This window comes from Saccopteryx leptura, chromosome 2 (genome assembly GCF_036850995.1).
Source record: "Saccopteryx leptura isolate mSacLep1 chromosome 2, mSacLep1_pri_phased_curated, whole genome shotgun sequence".
NCBI lineage: Eukaryota > Metazoa > Chordata > Mammalia > Chiroptera > Emballonuridae > Saccopteryx > Saccopteryx leptura.
Window position 1 is genome coordinate 213,821,614 of NC_089504.1, and position 23,932 is coordinate 213,845,545.

The 23,932-nt window shown below is 38.8% G+C and overlaps 1 protein-coding gene across 5 annotated transcripts in view; it reads right to left on the minus strand.

Moving 5' to 3' along the window:
- Positions 1–23,932, minus strand: part of DIP2A (disco interacting protein 2 homolog A) — a 133,434-nt gene that overhangs the window by 39,795 nt on the left and 69,707 nt on the right. For 2 of the 5 annotated variants that reach the window (XM_066369952.1, XM_066369951.1), the window contains exons 6-11: positions 21,314–21,376; positions 18,662–18,793; positions 12,004–12,123; positions 10,586–10,783; positions 5,819–5,910; positions 1,589–1,699 (exon numbers count right to left, since the gene is read on the minus strand). In XM_066369952.1, the coding sequence (XP_066226049.1) occupies positions 1,589–1,699; positions 5,819–5,910; positions 10,586–10,783; positions 12,004–12,123; positions 18,662–18,793; positions 21,314–21,376 (716 nt within the window). The remainder of the gene's footprint in view (positions 1–1,588; positions 1,700–5,818; positions 5,911–10,585; positions 10,784–12,003; positions 12,124–18,661; positions 18,794–21,313; positions 21,377–23,932) is intronic. The other 3 variants (XM_066369955.1, XM_066369954.1, XM_066369953.1) reach the window with 2 other exon arrangements.

The window sequence follows — 23,932 nt, forward strand, 5'->3', positions numbered from 1 at the left end:
AGAAGTTTCGTGCCTATCCACAAAAGAGTTAACCACCTGATGTCATATGGAGATTATAGACCCAATGATTATAGACTCTATAATCCTCATACAAATCAGGGTGGTTAACTCTTTCATGGACAAACACAAATCCACAGACCAGTGATTGAAAACCACTGCCTTAGATTGTCAAATAAAAAAATGACAACAGCCAACACAATAGCCATCTGGTGTGAATGAATCAAAATTATACCTAACTTTTTTTGTCAGATAGGCAAAAAATGTATTTTTTTTTGGTGTGCTGCAGAATATTAGTAATTAGTTTGTGTGCCATGAGATGAAAAAGGTTGAAAATTGCTGCAATATATTGTATTTTCAAGAAAATAAAATACAATTGTTTTTAAATATAAAAGATATATTTTACAGTGAAATATAAGTTCAGATAATGGGCTAATTTCTCATTTTTCTTGCACATGACATTTAGCAGCATTTTAATAAACTCTAAAAATAACAGCATTGCCCTGGCCAGTTGGCTCAGCGGTAGAGCATCGGCCTGGCGTGCGGGGGGACCCGGGTTCGATTCCCAGCCAGGTACATAGTTCGCCCATTTGCTTCTCCACCCCCCCCTCCTTCCTCTCTGTCTCTCTCTTCCCCTCCCGCAGCCAAGGCTCCATTGGAGCAAAGATGGCCCGGGTGCTGGGGATGGCTCCTTGGCCTCTGCTCCAGGCGCTAGAGTGGCTCTGGTCGCAGCAGCACGACGCCCTGGAGGGGCAGAGCATTGCCCCCTGGTGGGCAAAGCGTTGCCCCTGGTGGGCGTGCCGGGTGGATCCCGGTCGGGCGCATGCGGGAGTCTGTCTGACTGTCTCTCCCCGTTTCCATCTTCAAGAAAAATACAAAAAAAATAAAAATAAAAAAATAACAGCATTGAAAATTCTCCCTATGTACTCTTATTTTTCAATGTTATCACATTCAATTTAATTAAAGAAAAATAAGTTTTCTGGATTTTTCCTAAGAATTCCTATATTCAAAGATGTATCATCATATATTATCTGCTGTACTGTTTTATTTGAAAACTTTAGTTTTGAGATTCTTGAATATTTGTCACTGACAATCTTCATGTTAGCAACTTCTTGAATACTGGGCTGTAACAATTTCATCTCATTCAAAATTATATCTGAGAAGTGAGCTGTAGTACATCACTGCAATAATTTATCCCCAAGAAACTTATTAATAAACATATGGTTTTGAGAGAAATTCAACAAAATCTTATCAAATCCCAAATTCTATTTTTCAGAGGAAAAAATGATGATTGTTTTAAACAGGTAATATACTGCTCACAAAAATTAGGAGATATTTCAAACTTAATATGAAGCTATAAAATATATCCTAGTTTTTGTGAGCAGTATATAATAGTTCCATCTACAGGTATTCTAAGTGCCCCTTTTCACCAACAACTATTAAAAAAAAAAACACAAGTGTATTTGTAGACAAAATTGTATCTGCTGACCACTCTCTGGGATGAAGAAGCAAAATACCCCAGCATTGATGTGTCAACTTCAGAATCAAACTTCATGAAACCTGAACCCACGGCCCAGGCCAAGTTTGCTACCTTTTTTGTTAACGGCACTTCTATGGGGACAGGAACCAGCTCTGCCAGGAGACACCCATAAAACGCAACCATGAACATCACAGGGTCACTGTTCGGAAATACCAGCGCCACCTACAGCAGCACAAAGACAACCATAAAATCAATTGGGGAATGACTGTCATCTCAACTTTCTGAGTATCTGCTGATGAGATGGAATTGAAACATTTTAGATTATTCTATAATCTAGGGGTTAATCTTGGTCCTAAAATTTCTTCAACCATGTAACTGTTAATAAATAGTTTTTAGGTTGAGGTATTTACTCCATGAACAACAAAATAACTTTTAATTTCTGGATTTAAAGACAGTCCAGCACAGGTCTGGCTGTGGGATCTAGATACAGGTCCCACCCATTCTGACCATCTGGGCAGCAGCATCTCAGGGATGGACCGTCACCCACCATCAATTAGCCCAGGTGAAAAACACCTGTATTAATACAAAAAGTAAATGGGAAATCAAATTATATCTAAAATATCTTCCAAAAGGAAAAATTCTAACACCAAAGTTTTAGTTGAAAAGATCTCCCACTCAAAGCTTAACTATATTTACTGGGAAGGGTGGTGGGCACAGACCCCTCAGTTGATACCCCTACAACTCTTCCCTCCCTCTGCATCCCTCTTCCTATCTAGTCACCACGTAGCGCTACTGGTTAAATTATATGCTCTACTTTATGTATCTTACACTTTAATTTTTTAAACACAGAATTTAAAATGACCCAAGGAAGTACTAATGAAAAATAATATTCCCCATGCTTCACCCTTCCACACTCCCCAAGGCAACCACTTTTTAAATATTTAATTCTTCCTTTTGCTTTACACTCTTATATTTTCAAATATTATGCTGCTTGACCTGTGGTGGCACAGTGCATAAAGCGTTGACATGGAATGCTGAGGTAACTGGTTCGAAACCTTGGATTTGCCCCGTCAAGGCACATATGAGAAGCAACTATGAGTTGATGCTTCCTGCTCCTCCCCCTTTTCTCTCTCTCCCTCTCTCTCTCTTTTCTCTAAAATCAATAAATAAAATCTTAAAAAAACACACAAATGGTATGCTTATACTGCTATGTTTTATCTTTTGAAAATATTTAGGTACTAATTTTATTTCCTATTATTGTAGATGAATACTTAGCCCTCTTCTTCCCCCCTTTCTCTTCTCTCATCATCCTAATTTCCATTGCTTATAATAATCTAGTTCAATGAAAAACTATTTGCCTGACCTGTGGTGGTGCAGTGGATAAAGCATCAACCTGGAATGCTGAGGTCACTGGTCTGAAACCTTGGGCTTGCTTGGTCAAGGCACATACAAGAAGCAAGTATTAGGAGTCGATGCTTCCTGCTCCTCCCCTCCTTTCTCTCTCTTTCTACCCTCTCTAAAAAATCAATAAAATATTTTTAAAAAATGAAAAGCTATTTATAAAATAAGATTTTTGTAAGCCCCAAAATAATGTAAGAAGTGTGTTTGAAACCACTGTGATGAGTCAGAAGATTATTTGAATAGACTGCTAACACAGGCCTCTGAACACAAAACAATGCATAACTACTAAATGTGTATTTTGTAAGGCAAAATTTAAGCTATATCTATAGTTATTCTGTAAACTTAATCAAGTTTCTAACAACTTAGTTTGTTGAAAAGGGCAAAGCTCTCCTTTTAAAGTTGACAATAATAGAGACTACCTCAGAACTGTGACCTATATAGCCTTGTGACTAGGCATTTGGTATAGAAATTGTTTTTAGAGAAACTGTTATAAAAGAGTGGTGTTTGCTTGCTTTTACTAAGTATGTTATCACAGGAGGATGCATTTACCACCCATCTCTGATAATTAGCTCACTGTGACCTTGTCAATCTTTTTATAATTAACTATGTAGATTCTCTAGCAAGTCAAGGAAGTATCTGGAAATCTTTGTCCTTGCGAGAATGTTCTTTAAGAAAAATAAATTAGTGATCCTTAGATGTATTTTAAGCCACAACACAAATCAGGATGCTAAAGCAGAACACATTATAAAGTACCATTCTTGTACTATGTATTTGCATGTTCACAGCCAGATACATATCTCCTTTCCTTCTGATGGTGATGGCTACCAGCATTCCAAATGACTCGGCTCTCTACATATGCACTGGCCAATGTGCTCTAAAATACTCCACCAAATGTATAAATATCTATCAATAGTATTTTCCAAATAACCAACCAGTCAGATGAACTCAGTTTTACCAGCTGAAGACCAGCCCCATCTCCACCCTGGGCCCTCTGTCCTAGTCCTGGTTGGGCTGCTCCTGGTTTGCTGCTAGTGGTAACTCACAGACTGCCCTATGGTTCTCCTCTTTAGCTGAAGCACATCTTCTGGGAATTTCCCAAGTAAGAATGCTTGGGAGTCCAATTTTTTTAGTTCTGCATGTCTGATAATGGTTACCCCATCCTCACATTTGTTGAATCTCTAGAAATAAAACTGTAGGTTAAAATCAGATTCCTTCTGAACTTCTGAGTGTCATGCTGATCTCTAGTTTGACTGCTGACCCCTGTATACATCCTGCTTTCCCCCAGAGGCTCTGCTGTATTATACCTGTGTGCTAGAAGAGTCGATAATGGAAAGGTGTTACTACTCAAACTATTCAAGCAATGATAACCAAAATCTCCCGATCTAGTGCAGTAACATGGTTTTATGCTCATGTGCACTTTGTGGGGCTTCTGTGTTCACTGTGGGTCCTTTTACTTTGAAGCATATGATCTCTAGCTCCAGAACATCATCTTGCATTATTATCATCACTGAAAATTTTTACTCTCTTTATCCTTTCTTTTGGGAACTATTAGTCAGATGTTGGACCTTCTTGATCAGTTATAATTTTTGCACTGTTTTTCTTTTCTACTATCCAGCTCTTAAAGCTTTCCTACTAGTATATTTTTTATTTTTCTTCATCATAGACTCTAGGAATATTAATACTAATGTGCCTGAAAATGTGTTTTCTGTATCTAGTTTTTACTCCAAGTTTATTTGTTTCTTCTTGCTCCCACTTCCCTTCCCCTTTCCTTTTTCTTTCATTTCTTTGCCCTTTGGCTGTCTTCTTTCACATTAAAGTTTCCCTGCTTAAATATCCTTGGCTTCTGGTTTTTATATTAAAAAGTGAGGTACTCAAAGAGTTGCCTGAAACTTTATGTTATCTTGTCAACTTAATAGTTTCTTTCATTGTTGGGTAATCTGACCGTAGGCAACTTTTTCACTAGGGGATATTTCACCCTAAGTGAGTATGTTGATTTTCACAATGTTCTCCTGTACTCCATCCTTGATCTTGTGGTATACCTGGTTTCCTCAAGTCTAGTTCAGTTTGCTGAAGCAATGCTGTACAAAAGAACTTTCTACAACAATGAAAATGTTCTATTTCTAAGCTATCAAATATGGTGGCTATTAACCACATGTACCTTCTGAGCACTTGATATGTAGCTCACATGACGAGGTAACTAAATTTTTCATTTTATTTAATCTTGACTCATTTAAATAGCTACTTATTGCTACTGTCAACTATTTAGAGCAGTGTAGCACAAGGAACTAAGCCTCTGTCCTCCTTTGCATTCTACTTGGGCAAGTAGGTAAGAGAAGGTGGCCTGGCCACATGGAATAGGGAAAGAGGTGAATATAAAGCACATAGAATTTCAAAGTAAGGTAATTTCCTCATAAAATTTAATCTTTGTAAATTTAATATTATTTCATATTAATATTTTTATTAAAATCAACACATATGAAGTCAGAGTAAAAAAAGTTAAAGAATCAGTGTATAAGCTATGAGAATAAAAAGAAAAATTATTTTATCTACATCATCACAAACTTTTCCCATATTTAATACTTTTTTCGTGCTGACTTTATTTATTTTTTATTGATTGATTTTAGAGAGCCAGAGAGTGGAAGGGAAGGAGGGAAAAAGAGAGAGAGGAGAGAGAGAAGCATTCTTTTTTTTTCCACTGGTTGTGCCTTCATTGGTCACTTCTCATATGTGCCCTGACCAGGGATCACAACCGCAACCTTGGTGTTTTGGGATGATGCTCTAACCAACTGAGCTAACTAGCCAGGGCCTCATGCTGACTTTAAATCCCTTGTATTAAATGTTATAAGTCTTATTAGCTGATAGAATAGTGATTTCAATGCAACAAATTTTTAGGGTCTCTGTTTTTGTTCACTCCAATAAAGTTGCACTCTAGTTACTTACTCTGTCTCCAGGTGTAAGTAGTGGCTCATTCTTACTAGTCAGTTTATTAAGAAGAGTATAAGCTAGTTTTAAACTCCGACTCCAAAGTTTGCCTAAAATAAAATAAAAATACTAAGCAATGCAAAATTTAAGAAACTAATAATTAACATTTAATGTAAGAATCATAATACCCCATAATGTACCATTACTAAATTATTAAAAATTCAGGCGGTTTCCAAGTGATAACTATTTTGTACAATGCTATAATGAACATCATAGTTTTCTCTTAAAAACAACTTACAGATTTATGTTTCTTAACACAAAAATAATACAGGATTTTAATATAGAAAATTTAGAATATAGAGAAGCAAGCAAAAAAAGTCAGCATTCTTTCTTATGTATGTATATATAACATACATATACATTTAGACATGTATGTGGAATTTTCAGAAATGAGATCATACTCCACTCACTTTTTAAATCAACACTGAATTGTAAATACATTTTCATGTCATTAACTTTGCCTCATAATTCATGTAACTTTACAACAATTAATTCTTGAAGTGGGTCATATCTTCGCCACCACTTTTCACTCAAGACAAGACAGTCAGGGAGATGGTAATTGTCCAGAGGCACTGGCTGCATCTGGACCCTCAGGAACCAGCCCTCAACCCTATGAGGTCCTGCCCACCACACTTTCCCTCTTGGTACACACTCTTTATATACAGCATCCAGCCCTAGTGAATGCTCAGCAAAGAAGAGCTTCATTGAAGAAGATAAGAGATGAAATTAAGGAAATGTAAAGAGGATTGAAGGTGTCTGGGGAGGTAGACAGAGGCAGGGCGATGGGGTAGGAAGACAGAAAAACCTGAGTCCTCCCCAACACCCAAAGCAGCCTTAATGTTGACCATATGCAGTGTCCTAATTCAGCCCCTCTCAAATTTCTGTGACACAATCACATGTAGTCTGAGCAGCCACACCCTCTGAATAAATGCTCAAAATTCTTTGCAAATAATATTAAACATAGGTGCAACATTGTGAAATCAGTAAATTGTGGGACCTGAAAAACAGACAAGAGCCTGACCAGGTGGTGGCGCAGTGGATAGATGTCAGACTGGGATGCCCAGGACCCAGGTTTGAGACCCCGAGGTCACCAGCTTAAGCGTTGGCTCATCTGGTTTGAGCAAAGCTCATCAGCTTGGACCCAAGGTCGCTGGCTCAAGCAAGGGGTTACTCGGTCTGCTGAAAACCCACGGTTAAGGCACATATGAGAAAGCAATCGATGAACAACTAAGGTGTCGCAACAAAAAACTGATAATTGATGCTTCTCATCTCTCTCATTTCCTGTCTGTCTGTCCCTATCTATCCCTCTCTCTGACTCTCTCTGTCCCTGAAAAAAAAAAAAGACAAGGAAAAAAGATAATCAACCCAAAACATTGCTGAATCCAGCTATAATATAAAAAGAACAGTGTACTATGACCAAGTTAGTTTTAACCCAAGAATGCAAAAAGGCTTAACAAAAAACAATCAATACGATTTCCCACATTAACAGAATAAAGGTGAAAAATATAAAACAATTTAACAATCATTCAGAATTTTAAATGATTTTAAAAATCCTTCTTGCCCTGGCCAGTTGGCTCAGTGGTAGAGCATCGGCCTGGCGTGTGGAAGTCCCGGGTTCGATTTCCGGCCAGGGCACACAGGAGAAGAGCCCATCTGCTTCTCCACCCCACCCCCCTTTCTCTCTATCTCTCTCTTCCCCTCCAGCAGCCCCAGGTGCTGAGGATGGCTACATGGCTTCTGCCTCAGGCATTAGAATGGCTTGGTTGCAACCATAGCAACCCCCAGCGGGGCAGAACATCCCTTCCTAGTAGGCTTGCCAGGTGGATCCCAGACAGGCAAATGTGGCAGTCTGTCTCTCTGCCTTCCCACTTCTCACTTCAGAAAAATTAAAATTAAAAAATAAAAATCCTTCTTAAGTTCAGAATGAAAAGGAAACTTCCTTAATGTGAATTGTAAAGGCCATCTTTAAAATTTTTATAGGAGATATCATAATTAACAGTCAGATTACTGAAAACATCCCCTCTGAAAGCAGAAGTAGTCAATAACATCTGCCTTTTTCCTAAAGGTCTTAGTGCAATAGGGAGGGAGGGGAAGTAAAACAACTAGAAACAAAACTGTCATTATTTGCAGATGACACAACTGTGTGCACTGTGAATCTTTTATAATTGAAATCAGCAAGCTTCCAGATATAACAACAATATACAAACACCGTTTGATTTCTATATACCATATACAGAAATAAATAAGAACTTTAAATAGTACTATTTACAATAAGATTAAAATAAACATACCAAATACCTAAGAATATAAGTGATACAAAAAACATGCAGTCTTCCCACAGAAGATTATAAAACGTTGTTGGCACAGAGCTAAAAGGATCTGAATGGAAGGCTATATTATACCTGTGTGCTAGAAGACTCGATAATGGAAAGGTATTACTACTCAAACTATTCAAGCAATGATAACCAGAATCTCAACAGGTATATCTGTGGCACTTGACAAGTTAATTCTAAAACTGACACAAATATACAGGACAAGAAAAACCAGGACACTGCTGAAGAGGAAAACTAGATGGAAAGACCCTCCTCAGATGTCAAGACTTACTATAAAGCTACAGTAATGAAGACAGCGTGGTACTGCCATAAGGATGGAATTTAAAAAATCAATGGGATAAAACAAAGAGCCCCAGGACAGATATATCCTTGTGTGCAAAACTCCATTTATGATATAGGTGACATTGAGGAAGAATGTGGCACTGTGGGAACAAGAATGGGACAACTGGCTATCTTTCTTGAAAAACCAGTCCTGGAACCCATCCCCACACCACACACAAAAACTACTTCTCAGTGGATGACAGTGCTTTCCACACATAAAAGAAGAGCTTCATGATCACAGAAAGCATAAGCCAAAAAAGAAAAGAAGGTAAAATTGGACAGAGCTTCTGTTCATTAAACTACCAGTCAGGGATAAATGACAAAGGCCCATAGGAGGAGCCTCTTGTAGCACATAGTGCTGACAAGACTAATATCCAGAACACATAACAAATTCCTGCAAATAACCCTATATGAAAAATGTGTAGCCTGACCAGTGGTGACACAGTGGATACAGTGTTGATCTAGAACACTGAGGTCCCCAGTTTGAAACCCCAAGATCACCAGCATGAGTGCAGAGTCACTGGCTTGAGCATGGGATCATCAACATGATCTCAAGGTCAATAGCTTGAGTCCAAAATTGCTGGCTTAGCTTGAGTCCCCTGGTCAAAGCATATAGGAGAAGCAATCAATGAACAACTAAAGTGAAGCAACTACGAGTTAGTGCTTCTCATTCTCTCCTCCCTCTCTCTCCTTTCCTGTCTCTCTCTCACAAATAAATAATTTTTTTAAATGTGCAAAAGATTCATTAGTACTTAAAAATAGAGAAAATCAAATATTAAAAGAAGAAAAGATCTCATCCTACTTAGTCATCAGGAAAATGCAAATTAACACTACAGTGAAATACCACCAAATTCTTACCAGGTTAGCTAAAATTAATAAACCTCACAGTGAAAGAGAACAGGTGGGACTCACACAGTGATCAGGTAAGTGTAAACTGGCAGAATTTGGCATTATCTGACAAATCTGAACATATGCTCAATCCTAGACCTGGCATTTCCCATCACCAGTCCATGCCCTACAAAGTGCATGCATGCTACATGCTAGGTGGCACACACTGGAACATTCCCAGGTGCAGTGTAACAGCCGACATGGGGGATGTCAACATCAATGTCCATCGACACAGTATAGACACGCAGAAATGAATGAGCAACAACTATACACAAAACAATATGCGTGGGTCTTAAAGCATAAAGTAAGAGACTGTTTCCAAGTAGGAGAGAGGTCTGGTGCCAGACAATCACTCCCACCTAAAATGATTTTAAAACTGGATAAAATGCAGAAACCACCTGTTGAAGGCAGTGATGGCAAGTAGAGAAGTTAAGACTCCGGAGGGAAAACCCTTGGGGAGGTGAGCTGAACTTCGGCAGTTTTTATAAAAGCTGGGGGTGTTCAGGGTCTAGGCAACTGCAAGAGAATGAGCATCTCATGGACCCATGCCCGCAGAGCTGCCAGAGGGGTACAGAGGAAGCAGCAGAGTGCAGACCCAGAATAACTTCATGTAATCTCATTTACATAAAACTCAGAGGCAGGTAAGACAGAGGTGTGAGCAGTCAGCAGAGCAGTTTGCATTTGTGTGTGGGAGGAGCGAGTACTGCATACAGGCCTAGGGACCTGGAAGTGCTTCTCGGCTGAGTGCTGAGTGTATTTACTCTGTGAAGATGCATCAAACTATGTGCTTATGATCTGTGTTACATAAAAACACAAAATGAAGCCAAAAGATGCCAAACATAAAAAATACATACTGTATGATTCCATTTATACAAAGTTCAAAATTAGACAGAAACAAAACTCCATTGTTCAGAAATGCATATATAGATGTGAACACTTGAAACCAAAGCAGTGGCCGGTCACCATCAGTCAGTGAGTGGTCCCCTGTGCTGGGAAGAAGAGGCAGTGGTCTGAGAGGGCTGCCTGGAGTGAGGTGACGTTCTATTTATTAGACAGTTGTGTTAGTTTCTCAGGAATTTGTTCTATTATGTTCATCAAGTGTATGTCTATGTTGTATATATGTATGACATGTATAATATTTTACAGCTATACTAGAGCCCAATTGCCTTCTGTTGACACTTGCCATAGGTGAGGGTGTAGATGGCCTTCCCAGTTGTGTCCAAGGCGGTCAGACAGGGAGCTTTGGGCTGCATTGTGCCCCACCGCTGCAAGGCAGCCAGCAGTGACGGCAGCCAGGGAGTCCCCACAGCCACAGGTTCCCCTTTCAGCACTACCATCCGGCTTCCCTCAGGCTTTGGCTGATTTGGATCTGGTTGCTGAACTATAAGCAAAATTGAAATTTTAAAATCAACACTTAATAGTATCATGCATATAATCTATTTTTAAGCATTTATATATTATCATTTTGTTTTTTTTAAAAACCAGTGATAGAAAGATTACATTGATTTGTTTAGATTCCCTTATCATTTTAATAGTCACAGATCACCTGACCAAAGGACAGATGGGGATTCAATCATGGATAAATGATGGATTGTGGTAACCATAACTCCACATGACAATCCCCAAGGTGGTGGCAGAAATGGCCAGGCCTTCACGAGGCATTGTCTACCCTGAGAAGCAGGCACTAGTCCCAGCTTATAAAGTATGAAAGTGAGTAAAATCACCACTTCATTTTGGGCACTCAAGACAATCATCACCATGGTGAAAGAAAAAAATTAAATCTATTATATTTTCAGTGGATATGTAATCAAAATTTGCCCAAGGGTAAGAAAGACTGCCCTAAAAAGCTTTCATATACTTGAACTCTAAATTTAAAAGGCATTATCTGATTATAAAGTGGAAACAATGCTCTCAAAGCCAGGTCTAATCCTCAAGTATGAAGGAGACATGTAGAGCTGGTCCTCCATGGGGTGGTGACAATGCAAAGAGGAGGTGTGAGGAGCTGAGGGTGGGCTGGCCATGTGCCCCACCCCGTAGCTCTAAGACATTCATACACTTGTATCTTGTATTGAGTTCTACTTCTTTTCCTTATCTAGAAGTTTATGCTTCTATTTACTGGTTATTAAAAAAATAAATCTATATTCTTTCTTCTAAAAATGTATCTCCCTCATAAATAAGAGGCTAAAATTCTGAAAAGGGGCCAAAACTATGCTTAAGATAGAATACTTCAGAACCATGGGAAGGAGTAGCATTTCAGATTTAAAGTTTAAATAAAAATATAAGTAAAATAAAACCTTAGAAGTATTCTTATAAAGTACTGACCACTGGAACAGAGGCATAGAAAAATATTAAGTGTCTTAGCTGTGAGCAATGAGTTTTTCACTTGTTTTTTAAAAATAAAAGCAAAGTCAACAGTCATATGTGATGCTGAATTCACCATCACACATGGTGAGTGACCATAGAGCTGCCAACAGAGAGCATATCAGTTGGTTGTGTTATAATGTCACAGCAATAACCTACATAGGATGTATATCTGCCTGCATCTCCAGACACAATGGCCACCCAGTTCACACACATGAGCCCAAGTCTAAGGATGATCACCTTCCAACAGCTCCTCAACGTCATCCACAAAGAACTCCTTCAGTGGAGGGCGCTTTGGCCTCTTCAGGGTATTGAGAAGCTGCTGAATTTTGGAGGACACTCTGCTGTTCACAGGAACACCTGTCATGGGAAGAGAAGTGCTGAGGCTAGAACATGCCACATCCTCTGGGGAATGGGACATGGAAACAAGGTCCAGTGACCAATTATACAAATAGAAAGTGCTGGCCCATCAGACTGCCATTTTGGAATTTATTAATTCATTAACAATTACTTACTGAATGCCTTTTAGAAACTAGAAGTAGTTCTAAGCTAGTGGTTTTCATTCATTTTTTTCTAGTAAACATTTTGTTTTAATAATGCAAGATTGTTCTTCATATTATTTATTTTATTGATACGGACATAGTTCCAGAAATTGGAAGAATGTTCTTTATAACTTCTTTACATTTGGCATAAAGTTAGATAATATATCAGATTGTTACATTTTTCTTTTATTATTTTTATTTTTTATTGAATTTATTGGGATAACACTGGTTAACAAAATTATATACATTTCAAGTGCACAATTCTGTAACACAGTATCTGTACAATGTATTGTGTGTTCACCACCCCAAATCAAGTCTCTATCTCACCATTTATTCCCCCTATACCCCCTTCTACCTTCCCCCACCCTCCTTCCCTCTGGCAATCACCACACTGTTGTCCCTGTCCATGAGTTGTTTTTTGTGGGGTTTTTTGTCTTACTACTAAGCTACTGGTTTTCAAAGTGGCCAGGAATCCCTGGGGATGCCTGAGACCCTTTCAGGAGGTTCACAAGCTCAAACTACAGGTGACCCTTGAAACAAAGGATTGAGTTCACTTATACACTGATTTTTAAAAATAAATACCTGCACTGTTTTCAATCTGTGGTTGGGAGTCCGTGGATGCAAAGGGCCAACCATATGCAATGATCTATGCCAATATATAAGAAACTTGAATATTGCAAATTTTGATATCTGTGGAGGGTCTTGGAACCAATTTCCTGCAGGTACTGAGGGACAACTAAGTTTTTAGGGAGTCAGAGTTAGACTCTGATTTTCAACTGTGTGAGGGTTGGCAGCTGCATTGCTCACGGGCCAACTGTCTTCCCCATATCCCTTTTCACTCTCCTCCTCTCACAAGAGCTCAGTGGAGTTTCCCAGAAGTCACATATCATCATGGCACAAGAGACTGGGGTTGAAACAAAACCAGATGCTACTATTATGCTAGCCATGAAACAGACTGGCAGCAGCAGAAAACAAGCCTAAATTTTTCCCCCTAAATTTTTGTTGTTCTACTTTTTTTTTTCATAAATACAAGCTATTTATGTTAAGCTATAATGAGTTCATTCCTTTTTTAGATGAATAAATATTTTTTTAAATCTTTAGTTTTAACTTCTAACAATTATCAAGAGCTACAAGCCACATAAACTAACAACTCTTTGGTGATCTCAATAATTATTAAGAAATGCTGTTCTGGGAGCTCTAAGAGGAACTGATGTGGAGAGGTGGGCAAGAGCAGGTACACACAGGGCTCGAGCCCTGCACACCCCACCCTTCGACTGCAGGGGTGGTAGCTGACACATAGTGTCTTTCTACAGCACGTTCCCTCCTCCATCCAACACAGGAGCCAACTAGAACCATGAAATGTTATTTACTTGTTACATCTCCTTAGCCTCTCCTAATCTAGAATATTTCTTTGTCCTTTATAACACTGACATTTTGAAAGAGTACAGTTCTTCCTTTTTCTTAAGTAGAACATACAGTATTTCGATTTGAGTTTTATGAGGTTTTTTCATGATTCATTCCCAACTAAAATGCTAAATGATCTCATGTCCAGATACATGGGACACCCACATACCCTCATGTAGATGCTGACTTCATCACCCAAAATGCTGCCTGGCTTCACTACATTGTTACTGTTGTTTCTTGTGCATCTAACAGCATTTCTGAGGAGACACTTCAAGAGCACACAGATATCCTGACCCTCATCCAACCTTCTCTTGCATTTGACAGCCATACATCATTCTTGCCAGACCCTTTTCCTCCCTCTCTCCCTCCCTCCCTTCCTTTTTCTTTCTTCTTTTACAGAGAGAGGGACAGATAGGGACAGACAGACAGGAAAGGAGAGAGATGAGAAGCATCAATTCTTCCTTGTGACACCTTAGTTATTCATTGATGGCTTTCTCATATGTGCCTTGACTGACAGGCTACAGCAGAGCGAGTGACCTCTTGCTCAAGCCAGTGACCTTGGGCTCAAGCCAGCGACCTTGTGCTTCAAGCCAGTGACATTCGGGCTCAAGCCAGTGAGCCTGTGCTCAAGCCAGCAACCTCGAGGTTTTGAGCCTGGATTTTCTGCATCCCTGTCCAACACTTTAATCCACTGCAACCCTGCCTGGTCAGGCCAGCCACACTTTCTTACTGAAAAGGTTATAAAGTTATTTTCCAATTTTAGCACTCTGTTTACATGGAGAATTCAACATCTGGCATCCTATCTATCTGATGTCTGACTATCATCTATCTATCTATCTATCTATCTATCTATCTATCTATCTATCTATCTATCTATCTATCTCTATCACTCAGTCATTTATATATCATCTATCATCTATCTATCATCTGGAAGGACTCATGGATGGCTATTTTCTCAACTGTTATAAATCATCATGATTCTATATGATATGCAAATTGTCCCAGATTTAGTCAGTGAACCCGTGCAGGTTGATTTGTGACATGCGCCACCAGTTTTTAAGCACTTCCTTACGTTCCATCATGATATGTTTCAGTCACTTATACTCCCTTGCCTTGCCCTGGAATCACTCGTTTCTAAAAGCAGCCCAGGCTGTCTTCAGTGGAAAGGTAGTAAAGATCAAGATCTGGTCACCAGGTGTGCTCACTGCTACTGCAGTGTCCTTGATTCTTTCAACAGACAGAGCTAAAAAAAACACAATGTATACACATTCTCATGTGTTCATAGACACACACACCTACATGGTCAATACACATGTGTACACAGAGAAGTGTAAATTGACACAAACTCATATCTCAGAAATTGTGAGTCCACACCAATATGTCCAATCCCACTCTTTCCACGGGGTTCTCTCTTGCCTTTAACAATACATATTTGGATGTTCCTCTTCCACAGTGAGAACACTGCTAGCAATGACATTAACACTCAATCCTATCAAGTATATAGAATAATTTCCAAATTGATTCACACACTGCACTACAAAAACAACCTACTAGCAGAGGTTAGGGTTTGTCTGCTGTGCTCCCACCCAATCTTGTCCATGGCTAAGGGTGTACCATCCAATACTGTGTTCATAACTTAACTAGTTTAGATTTCTCCATCACCCCCTTGAGGGTGTCTAAGGTATTTCTTGGAAATAGAGTTGTGTTTATTTCCACTTGATTTCAGTTTTAGGATTTTATCCCTCTTCCAACACTTTAAGTTTATGTTTTGATTATGTAGAACATTAACAAACTTCTAAATCTCATAACTACAGTTACACATCACTGAACAATGAGGATGCATTCTGAGACATGCATAGTCAGGTGATTTCATTGTGCAGAAACATCACAGAGTGCACTACATACACCTTAATGGTATAACCTACTGCACACCTAAGCTGGATTCAACAAACTATAAAAGAAAAACCATAAGATGAGCCTGACAGGTCAAAAAATTTTTTCAACAAAAATTGTTTTAAAATTTTTCAGGAAATTAGGAAAAAAGAGAATATCCTCAACTTGATTAAAAAAAAACACCCCACAGCTAACATCATAATTAAAAAAATGAAAGAATGAATGCTTTATTCGAACAGTTGGAAATAAGGTAATTCATGTTCCCCCTTGAGATTGGAAGTCCTAGTCACTGCAGTAAAGCCAGAAATATTAATGTTCCTACAGGCAAACAATTTGGAAAGAAAAGTAAAGTTGCCCTGACCTATGGTGGTGCAGTGGATTAAGCGTCAACCTGGAATGCTGAGGTCACCAGTTCAAAACCCCAGGCTTGCCTGGTCAAGGCACATACAAGAAGCAATGACTATGAGTTGATGAAGGGGGGAGTCTACTTCTCCCCCCCTTCTCTCTCTCTCTCCTCTCTCTAAAAAGCAATAAATAAATCTTAAAAAAAAAAAAGAAAACTGTGATTGTAGACAATATAATCATGCATACTTGTAGAAAATCTTAAGGAATCTACCAGAAAAGCTACTAGAACTAATATGAGGTCAATATAAAAAATTAACTGTAGCCTGACCAGGTGGTGGCTCAGTGGATACAGTGTGGAACTGGGATGCAGAGGACCCAGGTTCAAAACCCGAGGTCGCCAGCTTGAGCACAGGCTCACCAGCTTGAGTGTGGGGTTGCTGACTTAAGCCTGGGGTCATAGATATGACCCCATGGTTGCTGGCTTGAGCAAGGGGTCACTCGCTCTGCTGTAACCTCCTGGTCAAGGCACATATGAGAAAGCAATTAATGAACAACTTAGGTATCACAGTGAAGAATTGATTCTTCTCATCTCTCTCCCTTCTTGTCTGTCTATCCCTATCTGTCCCTCTCTCTGATTCTCTCTGTGTCTCTGTCAAAAACTTAAAAAAAAAAAAAAAGAAGAAAAAGACTCAACCAGGGAATGCATAAACAAGTAGAACAACAAATCAATATCTGCCTCTCTCCCTTCCTCTTTCTCAAATCAATAAAATAAAACAAGTTTTTAATTTTTATTTGTCTTAGGTGAGAGGATGGGAGATAGTGAGAAATACTTCCACATGCTCCCCTACCAGGATCCACCTGGCAGCCCAGTCTTGGGCCGATGCTCACAACCAAGCTATTTCTAACGCCTAAGGATGATGTGTTTGGACCAACTGAGGTTTCCTCGGTGCTGGAGTCAAGACTCGAACCAACAGAGCCACTGGCAGTGTGAGGAGAAGAGGGAGAGAAGGTGGCGAGGGAGGGGGAGAAAAGCAGATGGTCACTTCTCTTGTGTGCCCAGATCAGGAATCAAACCTGAGATGTCCATATGCGGGCTGATGCTCTATCCACTGAGCCACCAGCCAAAAATAAAATAAATTTTTTAAATCAACTATTTCTATACACTAGCAACAAACAATTGAAAAAAATACCATTTATAATAGTATTGCAAAATAACATATTTTGGGATAATTTTTTTTTTTAGCAAGAGACAGGGTGGGACACAGACAGGGACAGACAGACAGGAAGGGAGTGAAATGAGAAGCATCAGTTCTTCACTGCGGTGCCTTAGTTATTCATTGATTGCTTTCTCATATGTGCCTTGACCAAGGGGCTCCAACAGAGCAGACCCATTGCTCAAGCCAGTGACCGCTTGGTCCGGCATATTTGGGGATAATTTCAACAAAATACATTCAATACCTGTGTACTGAAAGCTATAAAAATGCTAAATTTTTTTATAAGAGGTAAACAAATGGAAAATATACTGCATTTATCAATTGAAGTATAAAATATTGTTAAGATGCCAATTCTTTCCCAATTGATCTAGAGAGTCAATAAAATACCAATCAAAATCCAGCAGGAATTTTGGTTAAAACTAAGCTAATTTTAAAATATACTTTATAATGCAAAGGAATTAAAATAATCCAGACAAATTTTAAGTTGAAAAGCAGAGTTGAAGACAAACTACATGATTTCAAGATTTATTATAAAGCCATGGTAATCATGACAATGTGCTGTTAGTATAAGGGTGGGCAAGTACAGCAAATGAACAGCATCTAGAGCCAGAAACAGAATCCTCTCATATACGGTCTAATGACTTTCATCCAGTATGCCAAAGAAACTTGGTGGGGACAGAGTGACCTTTATAATAAATATTGCTGGGACAACTGGATATCCATGTACAAAATAATAAAGTTTGGTTCATATCTTGCACTTATGCTAAAATTATTAAATGGGTCAGACAACTAAACATAAAAACCAAAACTATAAAATTCTAGTAAAAAATATAGGAGAAACCCTTTATGACCTTGAATTAGGAAAGTATATCTTAGATATGACATTAATGCAGGATCCATAAAAGAAAAATTTGGTAAACTGGACATCATCAAAATTTTAAATTGTACTCTGCAAGGTGCAGTTAAGAGATGAAAATACAAAGCACAGACTGGGAGAAAATACAAATTATGAGCCTGAAAAAACAAACTGCACTGAAAGCACTGAGCCAGCACGTCAGGAACTGTGAGTGCTGCTGTACCCATTTCATAGGCTGCTGAGGATGCGGGTGCAGGGACTGCTACTTTTGAGACGGGAGTGCAGTCACACTAAGACCTGCTGCACTGGCCACCCTGTATCCAAATAAAAACTTTCCAAGTTTCTCATTTTCCAACAATACTATAGATCCAAACTCCTTTTGCATCAAATTTAAATTTGGAGCTTTTCTCCTCCCAACTCTCCTTAGTCAGTTGGACCAATTCCACAGATAAGAAATATCTTCTGCTTCACATGGTACTTTTTGTTATAACATACACTGCACACATTGGTCTCAGTTTACATGCACTGAAGTGTTCTAACTGCTGACTGGCTCAGGTTTGCTATAACGAATACATTAAAGGATGTTCAGAACCTGAAAAGAACGTGTGCTCAGCCACGTCAAAAGAAGAAATAAAGATGCTCACCACCCGCTGTATCCAGGAGGCGCCCGCTGCATCCTCGAGGGATGCCTCTTACAGAGGCTGGCTGTGGACGCTCACAGTGCATATACTCCGCAAGGCCAGTAGTGACATCAGGAGGGGCAGAGTGCAGATCTGCTTTTGAAAATCAAACCCAAAACAAAAGTGCTGTTAATTCAAAAGACTATTAAGTTGTTATTTAAACCCCATTTAAGTGAAGCTTCTCTAGCTGAGCTCTAAGCAAGGAGAATGGTATTCCCATTAATTTTGTTTTTTCTGATTGACCAAGGCACATAGGGACCCTGTGAACTCTTAGCTCCCAGACATGGCATGTAGACCTTTGTGCATGGGGGCTGTCCAGTTCCCAAAGGGATCCAGACTAGAACCACTGACCAAAGCACAGACACAGGCACAAATGGACTCGCCTTCCACATGAGGTTTTGCTCAGAAATCTCCCTCAATAAAGCAGAAATACATTTTAAAGCAATTGCTATTGGGCCATTTTTTTATATTGTTAAAAAAATAAACTGTCCTCTACTCCTTCAAAAAGTATATTGGATGTCCCAAGACACAAGACCTTTGCAGGCTTCAAAAAATAACCTACAAAGATGAAAACTCCCCTCAGGGCCAGCTCAACACATCTAACTGTTAAGAGACTACAACCAAGTTCTTAGATCAGAATGTATTCACTTAAAGACAAACTAATTAGATACAAAAAATGTTTAAAGTCACTCCCTTTCCCCTGCCTGAATGTAGATTTTTATGTTGAATTTTCACTATATGGCACATTAATCTGTTCAGAATGCTGGCTGCTGTAAGTTGCTATCAGTTACTATAACAGTCGAGTCTCCCACTAGAAAAGGCACTGTGCCTGTACAACTACCAGAAACTGTGCCCCCCATGACACTAGAGCACATACTTGTCTACTTGTGAGTGACATTAGTTAGCCTGTGTCAGTGGGAACCTATAATCTGTTTAATCTTCTAATGAATGCTCCTGCAATCATAGATGGCATGTTAATATTTTAAATTCTAATCATTTAGCTATCACTTCATAACCCAACAGAATTTTTAAAAATATGTAGAAAGATGATATTATATAGAAACAAAACACAAACTTGTTATTTACACAGCAGAAAATCCATCTGGAATAAAAATCTAACTTTAACTAGAGAGTTGTCATAACCCTTGAAAAAGCTTGATATTGATGAAATTAGCATTTTAAAGTATGCCTATTAAGATATCTCCCCATCTTTCCAAATCTAGCAAAAAGAATGATTTTCACAGTATTCATGAAGAAGGCATAAATGGTAATCTTAACTAAAAGTAGTTTTTAAACAGTTGCATTAAAATAAACTACATTCAAATTAAAGTTAACTACTATAATTAAAAATACTACTTTTAAATAAATGTTTACATTTGTGTCCAAATGTTTTATGTATTTGATTTCCTTAGTCCAAAATTGAAAATACTTTTATATTACCTTTACCTAATATATTCTTTTTTTTTTTTTAATACTTTATTTATTGATTTTACAGAGACAGGAGAGAGAGGGGAGCATGGAATGGGAAGTATCAACTCATAGTTGCTTCATGCTAGTTGTTCATTGCTTGCTTGTTGTATGTGCCTTGACCAGGGAAGCCCAGGGTCTCGAACCAGCAACCTTGGCATTCCAGGCCGAAGGTCTATCCACTGTGCCACCACAGGCCAGGCCACCTAGTATATTCTACCTCAAAATTTTTACCTATTCATATTCTTTCTGTATTTCTTTCCTTAACCCAAATTGAAAGATTCTCTAGTGTTAAAAACAAAAGCAAAGGATGATCTTTATAACAAAGAGAGAAAAATTGAGTATTTTCACATTCAGAAATTCCAGCAATTATAACCAACAAATGTTTAGCACACAAAGGCTACCATCCAATATGGTGTAGTATTAAACAGAGCTAAAGTTAAATTTTTAGAAGTACTAGAATTAATCACAGTGTGTATGTGAGGCCACCAAATAGGGTGGGAGGGGGACAGATAGGCTCAGTCATACCAGCAGAGGTCAGGAGTCCTCACTGAGAGGTGATACACCCACCTCATGAATATTCATTGCCAGGGCCTCTAAGAGAATGAGAACACCTCACTCAAACACAGATCCATGATCACTAGAAAGCCAGAGGCTTTCTGATTAAACATTTTGACTTGTGGGCAAATTTTCAATACATTAGTGCAAACTGTTTTTGAAGTTATCTACTGTCAATCTCCTTGAGGAGATATAGGAAGTCACCACTGGCCATTTACAAGACACCCTGCAAAGCTACCAAACCAATCTGGGTAGGCTGTTTTCTAAATGGACCTTTTCTCATGAAACATGCTGCCCTGCAGCAGCCCTCACAGCTGCCATACCACCCAGTGGTCTCTGTGTACTGGAAGCAGAGAACAGCATTGTTGAGTTCTCATATAAGACTCACACAGACAGTAGAAGACACATGTTTAACAGAAACATACTTCTGCTGAGCATTATTGCACTGGCGCAATAAATTTAAATAGCCTCAGTGCTGTGCTCACAAAGGACAACAAGACTAAAGGTGCTGACCACTGAAAACATCCAAATTTAATCCCAGTCCAGCCAAACAACCAAGATTTTACATAAAGCAGCTCAGCACCTACTCACTGTGACTCCACCAAAACACCAGGCTGTCATGAGTGCACTGCTTCAGTGTTAGCAGAACAGCAACTAACAGCAAAGGAAATAAACAGGAATAAGAAAACTAAGCCAGCTGTGCAATCTCAGGTCAGTTATAATCAACTTGACTTTCTATGTCCCCTCTGCATCTAGGTAATAAGAGGGGTTATGATAAGTCAACTACACTAACTACACAGTCCAAGGGTCACACTTTTTTTTTCTTTCTTTTTTCTCAGGAAGCTGGATATTATATAAATGCAAGAAAGGCATAAATAATGCACAGGAGCAACATTTTCTGTGGGTTCTGACATGCCACAATGGGGCTCTGTGAGTCTGACTTCTAAAGCATATCCCTGACCCTGCATGGGGGCAGCAGGGCTGTCCATCTATGGAGTGTTTGTCAGACAGGGTGGGAATGCTGGCTTCCAGGCACCACTGACATCACTTTTTAAACCTATAGCACAAGCAGATGGAGTCGCATGAGGACTCTTTAGGAAGCTATGATCTTCTTAATGAGCTACAGATGTGTAAGGAGCAGAACTTTCATTTACATTTTTGGTGACCTTTACACAGTCTTCTTCCCTGCTATCACATGGGCAGATGCAGGCTCCCTTTCAAATTCTCAACAGCAGCTGTTTAAAACTCTTCACTCTTCCTAGCTACAGAAATCAGACAAGAAGAAAAATAAAAGGCATCCAAATTGGAAAAGAAGAAGTAAAACTATCATTATTTGCAGATGATATGATACCGTATAAGAAAACCCTAAAGTCTCAGTCAAAAAACTACTGGACTTAATAAACGAATTCAGCAAGGTGGCAGGATATAGAATTAATATACAGAAATCAGAGGCATTTTTATACATGAACAACAAACTGTCAGAAAGAGAAATTAAGGAAACAATGCCCTTCACTATTGCAACAAAAAAAATAAAGTACCTAGGAGTAAATTTAACCAAGGAGATTAAAGACTTGTACTCAGAAAATTATAAAACATTGATAAAAGAAATCAAGGAAGACACAAACAAGTGGAGGCATATACCGTGCTCATGGTTAGGAAGAATAAACATAATTAAAATGTCTATATTACCCAAAGCAATTTATAAACTCAATGCAATACCGATTAAAATACCAATGACTTACTTCAAAGATATAGAACATATATTCCAAAAATTTATATGGAACCAAAAAAGAACACGAATAGCCTCAGCAATCTTGAAAAAGAAGAATAAAGTGGGAGGTATCCCACTTCCTGATATGAAGTTATACTACAAGGCCATTGTACTCAAAACAGCCTAGTACTGGCATAAGAACAGACATATAGATCAATGGAACAGAACAGAGAATCCAGAAATAAACCCTTATCTTTATGGACAATTGATATTTGACAAAGGAGATAAGAGCATACAGTGGAGTAAAGACAGTCTCTTTAACAAATGGTGTTGGGAAAACTGGACAGCTACCTGGAAAAAAATGAAACTAGACCACCAACTTACACCATGCACAAAAATAAACTCAAAATGGATAAAGAACTTAAATGTAAATAGTGAAACCATAAGTATCTTATAAGAAAACTTAGACAGTAAGCTCACCGACATCTATTGCAGCAATATCTTTGCTGATTATCTCCACAGGCACATGAAATAAAAGACAGGATAAACAAATGGGACTATATCAAACTAAAAAGCTTTTGCACAGCTAAAGACAATATGAACAGAATAAAAAGACAAACCACACAATGGGAGAACATATTTGACAATACATCTGATAAGGGATTAATAACCAAAATTTATAAAGAACTTGTAAAACTCAACACCAAGAAGACAATCCAACAAAAAATGGGCACAAGAAATGAATAGACACTTCTCCAAAGAGGACATACAGATGGCCAATAGACAAATGAAAAAATGCTCAACATCACTAATTATTAGAGAAATGCAAATTAAAACCACAATGAGATACCACCTCACACCAGTCAGAATGGCGCTCATCGACAAAACAACACAGAATAAGTGCTGGCGAGGATGTGGAGAAAAGGGAACCCTCCTGCACTGCTGGTGGGAATGCAGACTGGTGCAGCCACTGTGGAAAACAGTATGGAGATTCCTCAAAAAATTAGAAATGGAACTGCCCTTTGGCCCAGCCATCCCACTTATAGGAATATATCCCAAGGACACCATATCACCGACTGAAAAGAAGAAATGCACCCCCATGTTTATGGCAGCATTGTTCACAATAGGGAAGATCTGGAAACAGCCCAAGTGTCCGTCAGTGGACGAGTGGATTAAAAAGCTTTGGTACATATATACTATGGAATACTATGGGGCTATGAAAAAGAAGAAAATATTACCTTTTTTTTTTAAAAGATTTTATTTATTTATTATAGAGAGGGGAGGGGGGGAGGAGCAGGAAGCATCAACTCCCATATGTGCCTTGATCAGGCAAGCCCAGGGTTTTGAACCGGCAACCTCAGCGTTTCCAGGTTGACGCTTTATCCACTGCGCCACCACAGGTCAGGTAGAAATATTACCTTTTGCAACAATATGGAGGGACCTGGAAACTATTATGTTGAGTGAAATAAGCCAGGCTGAGAAAGAAAAATATCATATGA